At 43.8% G+C, this 9467-nt stretch overlaps 1 protein-coding gene across 1 annotated transcript; it reads right to left on the reverse strand.

Moving 5' to 3' along the window:
* Window positions 1-4006: 4006 nt before the first annotated feature.
* On the reverse strand, window positions 4007-6993 carry LOC110496078 (free fatty acid receptor 3-like). The gene is made up of 2 exons (XM_021571759.3): window positions 6844-6993; window positions 4007-5554 (listed from the first exon to the last, which is right to left on the reverse strand). The coding sequence occupies exon 2, from the start codon at window positions 5501-5503 to the stop codon at window positions 4589-4591; it is 915 nt and encodes a 304-aa protein (XP_021427434.2). The 5' UTR covers window positions 5504-5554; window positions 6844-6993; the 3' UTR covers window positions 4007-4588.
* Window positions 6994-9467: the final 2474 nt, after the last annotated feature.

Raw genomic sequence — 9467 nt, forward strand, 5'->3', positions numbered from 1 at the left:
AGGTCCAACTTAGTGAAAAACCTGGCTCCCTGCAGGATCTCGAAGGCTGAAGACATAAGAGGAAGCGGATAACGATTCTTAACTGTTATGTCATTCAGCCCTCGATAATCTATGCAGGGGCGCAGAGACCCGTCCTTCTTCTTGACAAAAAAAAACCCCGCTCCGGCGGGAGAGGAGGAGGGGACTATGGTACCGGCGTCAAGAGCTACAGACAAATAATCCTCGAGAGCCTTACGTTCGGGAGCCGACAGAGAGTATAGTCTACCCCGGGGGGGAGTGGTTCCCGGAAGGAGATCAATACTACAATCATAAGACCGGTGTGGAGGAAGAGAGGTGGCCCTGGACCGACTGAACACCGTGCGCAGATCGTGATATTCCTCCGGCACCCCTGTCAAATCACCAGGCTCCTCCTGTGAAGAAGAGACAGAGGAAACAGGAGGGATAGCAGACATTAAACATTTCACATGACAAGAGACGTTCCAGGAGAGGATAGAATTACTAGACCAATTAATGGAAGGATTATGACAAACTAGCCAGGGATGGCCCAAAACAACAGGTGTAAAAGGTGAACGAAAAATCAAAAAAGAAATGGTTTCGCTATGATTACCAGAAACAGTGAGGGTTAAAGGTAGCGTCTCACGCTGAATCCTGGGGAGAGGACTACCATCCAGGGCGAACAAGGCCGTGGACTCCCTTAACTGTCTGAGAGGAATGTCATGTTCCCGAGCCCAGGTCTCGTCCATAAAACAGCCCTCCGCCCCAGAGTCTATTAAGGCACTGCAGGAAGCTGACGAACCGGTCCAGCGTAGATGGACCGACAAGGTAGTGCAGGATCTTGAAGGAGAGACAGGAGTAGTAGCGCTCACCAGTAGCCCTCCGCTTACTGATGAGCTCTGGCTTTTACTGGACATGAAGTGACAAAATGACCAGCAGAACCGCAATAGAGACAGAGGCGGTTGGTGATTCTCCGTTCCCTCTCCTTAGTCGAGATGCGGATACCTCCCAGCTGCATAGGCTCAGCTCCCGAGCCGGCAGAGGAAGATGGTAGTGATGCGGAGAGGGGGGCAACGGAGAACGCGAGCTCCTTTCCACGAGCTCGGTGACGAAGATCAACCCGTCGCTCAATGCGAATAGCGAGTTCAATCAAGGAATCCACGCTGGAAGGAACCTCCCGGGAGAGAATCTCATCCTTTACCTCTGCGCGGAGACCCTCCAGAAGACGAGCGAGCAAAGCCGGCTCGTTCCAGCCACTGGAGGCAGCAAGAGTGCGAAACTCAATAGAGTAGTCTGTTATGGATCGATTGCCTTGACATAGGGAAGACAGGGCCCTGGAAGCCTCCTCCCCAAAAACAGATCGATCAAAAACCCGTATCATCTCCTCCTTAAAGTCCTGATACTGGTTAGTACACTCAGCCCTTGCCTCCCAGATTGCCGTGCCCCACTCACGAGCCCGTCCAGTAAGGAGAGATATGACGTAGGCGACACGAGCAGTGCTCCTGGCGTAAGTGTTGGGCTGGAGAGAAAACACAATATCACACTGGGTGAGGAACGAGCGGCATTCAGTGGGCTCCCCAGAGTAACACGGCGGGTTATTGATTCTGGGCTCCGGAGATTCGAAAGCCCTGGAAGTGGCCGGTGGATCGAGGCGGAGATGGTGAACCTGTTCTGTGAGGTTGGAGACTTGGGTGGCCAGGGTCTCAACGGCATGTCGAGCAGCAGACAATTCCTGCTCGTGTCTGCCTAGCATCGCTCCCTGGATCTCGACGGCTGAGTGGAGAGGATCCGAAGTCGCTGGGTCCATTCTTGGTCGGATTCTTCTGTTATGGTGCGTGAATGAGGACCCAAAAGCGAATTAACAAACAGAGTACTTTAATGACGAACATACGTGGGCTCAGATGGACAGGTAGATTCCGACAGGACAGGACAAGGTTGCAGCACACACGATGATAGTCTGGTTCAGGCATGAGACACACAAACAAACAAACAAGAATCCGACAAGGACAGGAGCAGAAACAGAGAGAGATATAGGGACCTAATCAGAGGGAAAAAGGGAACAGGTGGGGAACGGGGTGAATGGGTAATTAGGAGGAGACAAGGCACAGCTGGGGAAAAGAGGGGGAGAAAAGGTAACATAACAACGACCAGCAGAGGGAGACAGGGTGAAGGGAAAGGACAGAGACAAGACAACATGACAGTACATGACAGGCAGATTGTGCGAAATCATGTTTTCTTACAATATCAATAATGTGCGACCTCGTCTCTTTAGAAGAAAGGAGGGATATTGTTGAAAGTGTGTGACTACTTTTGGGAGCTGAGACCAGTGACTGCAGGACCACTTCAACAACTTCAGAACATGAGAAACAAGATTCTCTGGTCTGATGAAACCAAGATTGAACTTTTTGGCCTTAATGCCAAGCGTCACGTCTGGAGGAAACCAGTTACGGTGAAGCATGGTGGCAGCATCACGCTGTGTGGATGTTTTTCAGCAGCAGGGACTGGGAGACTAGTCAGGATTGAGGGGAAGATAAATGGAGCATATAGAGTATGATAGGATTATTTTGCTCTTACTGTACTAGTATAGAGAGATCCTTGATGAGAACCTGCTCCAGAGCGCTCAGGACCACAGACTGGGGCGAAGGTTTACCTTCCAACAGGACAACGACCCTAAGCACACAGCCAGGACAACGCAGGAGGGGCTTTGGGACAAGTCTCTGAATATACTTGAGTGGCACAGCCAGAGCCTTGACTTGATGTCACTTGTTAAATCCACTTCAATCAGTGTAGATGAAGGGGAGGACACTGGTTAAATAAGGATTTTTAAAGCTTTGAGACAATAGAGACATGGATTGTGTATTTGTGCCATTCAGAGGGTGAATGAGCAAGACAATACATGTTAGTGCCTTTGAACAGGATATGGTAGTAGTTGCCAGGCGCATCAGTTTGTGTCAAGAACTTCAATGCTTCTGGGTTTTTCTTGCTCAACAGTTTCCTGTGTGTATCAAGAATGGTCCACCACACAAAGGACATCCAGTCAACTTGACACAACTGTGAGAAGCATTTGCTTGGGCCAGCATCCCTGTGGAACACTTTTGACACCTTGTAGAGTCCATGCCGTGACGAATTAAGGTTGTTCTGAGGAGGGTGTGGGGGGGGGGGGGGGGGGGGGGTTGCAACTCATTAGCAGGAAGTTGTTCCTAATGTTTGGTATACTTATTGTAGTTGCTGTGTAATTTGGAGCTTGTAGCTGATTTGTGTTGTATTGCCAATAGAGCTGTCACCGACTAAAAATAATCTTTGATGACCAACTCAAGGAGCTTGAGACCAAGATAACCAGAAGAAGTCTTATGCTACAAATGTGCCGTCTGCAAAAAACTCAGGCGGATACACAGTGAGATGAAAGGGGATGTTAATAGTAATAAATGTTAATAGTATGTTAATAGTAATAAACATACACTTCAGGAAATCAGATTTGTTATAAAATATTAGTTATTAGTGTTGCACCATTGTTCTGACATAATATTACCATGTACAATTTCAGTAGCACATCAGTGGAGGCTGGTGGGAAGAGCTATAGGAGGTCAGGCTCATTGTAATGGCTGGAATGGAATAAATGGAACGGTATCAAACACAAATATATGGAAACCACATTTTTGACTACAATGAGCCTGTCCTCATATAGCTCCTCCCACAAGCCTCCACTGTAGCACATATGTGTCTTAGAGTGATGGACTGTGCCATCCCTGCGGCCTCCGCATTGGATTAATCCACTGAGACAGGCATGAAACAGGCAGGTGTCTCGTGTGCCATAAAAAAAAAATGTTTTTTGGCCTATCGACCAAACAACTGACCAGTCGACTAAATGGGGTCAGCCCTAATTGCCAATCTGCCTTGTCAAACAAGGCACTCATTTATTTCCCTCTGAATTCAATCCCATTGAATCTATAATGTTACTGGGTGTACAATTTGTAAACTAATAACGAACATAACTAGTTCACAGGACACTATAAAGAGCAGTTATCTGTATTTATCAAGACCGGCACAAAAGAGAGCGGTTGTCGATTTGTTTACAGTTCCTAGCAACGGAAAGACGAGCATGAGACGCTGTGACTCAGCGCTGTATAATCTCCCCATGTTTGCACATCCTGATTTACACGCTTGTTACACAAAATTAACTCAAAATTGGACATCTTTCACACCCACCTCTGTGCTCTTATAGCTTATGGTTCTAATTTATTTATTCCAATAAAACAAGTATATTTTTTATTGGATGTAACCTACTGGTTAGAGCACATGTACTGTAATATAAACGATTTAAGTAATACGGATGATCAATTTATTCATGACTTTTTAAATTAAATATAAATATGGTTTGTGGAGGTGTGGGTAATGGTTATACTATAATTGTGGTACAGCTTTAGGGAACGTAATTTATCATAGATGATCTTTGCCAACAGTTACATAACATAACAGAGTATACCTAATACATATAATATACATAATTGCACTGAACATACATACATCTTCATGCATGACTAATTGGAGGGGGGCATGTTTTTCTGTATTTATCAGTCTTGGAGGCTGACCCCTATCAGACTTGACCCCTCTCACACTTTAAAATGTGTAGTGTAGCCACGAAGCTCCTGAAGCAGTGACTGAGCATGCTCCTGACAGCCACTGAGGAGAAATAGAAGATGATGGGGTCTAGGCAGGCATTGAGGGTACTGGAGAGCAACGCTACATCCCTCCAACTCTCGCTGTCTTTCCGGACGAACCCCACCACGTGGGATACGTTGTAGGGCCCAAAGCAGAGGGCAAACACCAAAAGGGTGCCCAGTGCCAGCCCAATGGCCCGCAGGCGCCGCCGCCGCCCGATGTTGGGCAGCCGAGACAGGATACGGATGAAGTTGACATAGCAGAAGGTGCAGACCAGGAAGGGGACGCAGAAGAGGACCAGGAATAGCTCCAGACGCACTGGGAGAAGGATGCTGAGCTGGCCTTGGGTGAAGTTCAGGTAGCACGTTGTCGGGGGATCGTCCATAATGGTCCCATTGCTATATATCCAGTGGGAGCAGGGCACAATGTACACAACGCTAAGGTTCAGTGATGACACCACCCAACATATGATACTGGCCACCACAGCATAGCGTGGCCTGTGACACAGGGCATATCTGATAGGGAAGGCCACACCAAGGTAGCGCTCCACACTCACCGCGGTCAGGAGGAGGGTGCTGTTGTAGATGGTGGAGTAGAACAGGAAACCAGTGACTGGACACAAGAAGAAGGGGAGGTTCCAGTGCATGTCATCAACAGCCTCCTTCATCTTGAAGGGCAGGAAAGTGAGGAAGATGAGGTCGGAGATGGTCAGGTTGAGGAGCAGGATGTCAATGGGGGCAGGTTTGCGGCGCACCTTTTGGCAAAAGGTGCAGAATGCCAGGATGTTGGCAGGTACCCCAATCAGGAAGGTGGCAATGTAAACAGACAGCAACAGATGAGTGATCGGCATGGCGATTAGCCTACTTCATCAGTCTCAGACACTTGGAGACTCACGACACAACTGGAAAGAGAAAAGGGTGAAAAATTGCTTATCAAGTTACATAATAAGTTGCATGGACTCACTCTGTGTGCAATAATAGTGCTTAACATGGTTTTTAATGTCTACCTCGTCTTTGTACCCCACACTTACTCCACAATACTAACCTAATTGACAGAGTGAAGAGAAGGAAGCCTATAGAGGATACAAATATTCCAAATCATGCATCCTGTTTGCAAAGTCACTTTTGTCCTGAATACAAAGTGTTATGTTGGGACAAATCCAATAGAACACATTACTTAGTACCACTCTACAAATTTTCAAGCAGAGTGGTGACTGCATCATGTTATGGGTATGCTTGTAATCATTATGGACAGGAGTTTTTCAGGATGAAAAATAAATGGAATGGAGCTAAGCACAGGCAAAGTCCTAGAGAAAAACCTGGTTCAATTTGCTTTCCACCAGACACTGGGAGATAAATTCACCTTTCAGAGGACAATTACCTAAAGCTCAAGGCCAAATCTACAATGGAGTTGCTTACCAAGAAGACAGTGAATCCTCCTGAGTGGCCGAATTACGGTTTTGACTTAAATCTGCATTAAAATCTATGGCACGACTTGAAAATGGTTGTCTAGCAATGATCAACAACCAACTTGAATAATTTTGAAAATAATAATAGGTAAATATTGTACAATCCAGGTGTGCAAAGCTCTTAGAGACTTACCCAGAAACACTCACAGCTGGAATCGATACCAAAGGGGATTTTAACACGTATTAACTCAGGGGTAAGATAATTTATGTAAATGAGATATTTCTTTATTTTATTTTCAATACATTTTCACTTTGTCATTATGGGGTATTATGAGTATGAATACTTTCTGAAGGCACAGTGTGTTACCGAAAAGGTGTCCCATAAAAATATCTCATGAGATACTAACTTTCAGACATTATCTGTCAGCAGTAGGAAACACAACACGTCAGCCATCTTTTTGTCTGCTTTTGTGTTTTGATTTGATTGTTCACCTGTATAAAACATAAGCCTCAACTTTGGGGTTATTTATAAAAATGGAGTTACTGTTAAATGTATCACCTGTGTTCTGAAGAAGTTAGAATTGACTTAGAATGCTAACAAGATATACAGTAAAAGAGTGAATAGATGCTATTCAATATTAATTTCATAGCAGGTAAAAGTAGATGATACATTCTGTTGTGGTGAAGTTTTGTGAATAACCCATCTTTTTTTTTACTGATACCTCATTTATACTGTAACTAATGTGAGAGGAAAAGTGTCCGTTTTCTAATGACAAACTCACCTCCATGGATCTTGAAAATCTGTATCCCCATGATCACGATGTTATCCGACTGGATCCTCAAATCTACTGGCAGCACAAAGTGTCTGCCGGATGCTGATTGTCAGATCAAATCAGAACACTCCTCCCTCACTGCATTACCCACTGCCAAGTGTCTGTGATGTGATGTGATATGCTGCGCAAATTTAATAAACTCCTGTCACAATCTTTGTTTCCATAAGCTCTCCAAACATTGTCTCTCAGCAACCCTTGAATGTCCAATGTAATGTATCTCAGATAAATTTACAGGGAAATGTGTTGCAATCACATTAAGATCAGTGTAAAATAACATGGCAGATAGTTGGTCAGCAATGAAATCATTGGGCTTTGATTGTGAAAATATGAGATATTGAAATAATCTGGGAATAATCAGATGTTTCTGCCATCTGGTGGGCAAAGTCAATCACATATGTTTTTAAACTACTTATGTTGTTGTGGACAGTTATATCTTCAATATGCATCTTGGAATTGGATAAGGACGCGCGCAGCACTCCGGGCCAAGGGCACAGTGCACACTGTCTGCAAAAGGCATGGATTTTTTTAGGGTGCATTATGGCCACACAGAGGGGATGCCGCCGGGAAATTAGAGGAATTAGCAAGTGCTTGTCAAATTGCGAATGAGAGACTGATGAAGTGTGTACAGCCTGAGCAAAAACCTAAGCAGAGTTCATGCCTTTCATTCAACTTTTTTTCAAATCATCATTCGTGTTGCATCATGCAGCCTTACAATGTATTAAAAATCAAAACATAAGTCAATGTTTGTAGAACAACTAAAGTTGCATAAACAACTCTAAATGAAGCATATAGGAGGTCCTGTTTCTTTGTTAACCTCTCAACACAGAATAACCACATGTGTGAGGTCCCTCGCAAATCATTTGGAGAAAATATCCTTTCTATTTTATCCAGCGTTGTTAAATTGTATTCTACATACTATAAAATAATATAAAATAATTCCACTGAATTCTAAACAAATCTTGTCTGCAAATTAACTAATGTAGCACACAGTCAATTTGCATAGCTCAATCAGGACCTAACGTAAGGACAACTCAGAGTATCCTATTCTGTTCTTCTGAAATAGACCACATTTTCTTCATATCATGTTAGACCTTTCGAAAATAAACAATGAATTTATTGTGAAGGTGTAGGCTATATTACATGGATTTATTAGACTTTTTAAAATGTAGATGTTCCAAAGGTCTGCATCAGTGGCTTGTAGGAAGCCAGGAGATGCTAAATGTGTTTATGTTAATTAACAGTCAATTACCATGAGACCGACAATTATTTGCTTGACAATCCACTTGCTGATGAAATTTCATGAACACCACAGCCCTGTGTAGAAGTTACTGGACACCGGAAGTAGTAGAGGTTCTATTCCTGGTTTGTCAGCCGCCTCCATCTTGAAAGGCAGAAAGATGAGTTCGGAGATGGTCAGGTTGAGTAGCAGGATGTCGATGGCGGCACGTTTGCAGCTCACCTTTCTGCAAAAAGTGCAAAATGCCAGGATGTTGGCAGGTACCCCGATCAGGAAGGTGGTGATCTGGACAAATAGTGCAAAGCCGTCAGGAAAGTAATCTGCTGCTGTCGTGGGCAGTTACTGTCAGCGATGTTGTCACTACAAGTAAGAGGAAATCATCACGATATACTGACTGTGCAACTCAAAACTATTGGTAGGAGCCTACTGGGCACAGACGTCAATTCAACATCTATTCCACATTGGCTTGACGTCATTTCATTGAAATGGCGTGGAAACAACGTTGATTCTGATGTGTAGTAACTGATGTGTAGCTACTATGAGTTGTGTTGTCATAGTTGTCAAATATTATTTACAGTATTATATTTTAACAGTGTCCATGAAGTTAAACTTTTGAACACTCAAACTTAATATTCTGAAAATACTAACCTGAGGTATCAATGATTAGACAGGATACATTTGCACCTTCCACGATTTTCTTCAAACTCGCCTATTTAGTAGCCCAGATCCACTAAGACATTATGGTAACCAGACAATCAGATAAAATTAAACAGTCATATAGGCATCTGTCTTACACTGGTCTAGGGAGTTGGAAGTGGTCTTATTCAAGGAGGTGGAAAGTGAGTGCAAATTAGTCACGAAATGCAAAGTATCAAAAATCCAAACCATAAAGAAGTACCCTTTTCCCTCTCCACCAACTCTCTTTGGTCATAGGACCTTAAGGCCCCTGTCAGTCATGACTCACCCTTCTACCTTTTTTGGAGAAAAACATATATTTTGGTTGTCTACTATTGGTTAGGAGAGACTGGTGTAAAATTACCCTTTTTTGCATTCAGCATCACGCCGTCAAAGGAAATATAGTATTCTTCCTAACAAAGATATCTACATATATTTCAGGATGTGGTGTATCCCTGGAAATTCATGTAAGCATAAAAGTTTTGAAAACATAGCTGGTCCCCAAAAAGCACTACACTCCAATATAGGGGCGAAAATCTGATATCAACTTTGGAGGGGACAATTACATGACATTTTCTCAAGAGCAATTCCTGAGGGGGACACCAAAAGTAGTGCTGTAACACATAGCCTATGTTGTAATATGTTAAATGTATATTGAGGA

Source organism: Oncorhynchus mykiss, chromosome 18 (assembly GCF_057628025.1).
Source record: "Oncorhynchus mykiss isolate SJ-2025 chromosome 18, ASM5762802v1, whole genome shotgun sequence".
Lineage (NCBI taxonomy): Eukaryota > Metazoa > Chordata > Actinopteri > Salmoniformes > Salmonidae > Oncorhynchus > Oncorhynchus mykiss.

What these genes read in the sequence shown, in the direction of transcription:
- LOC110496078 (XM_021571759.3), bottom strand. Translation starts at nt 5,503, where the DNA reads ATGCCGATCACTCATCTGTTGCTGTCTGTTTACATTGCCACCTTCCTG.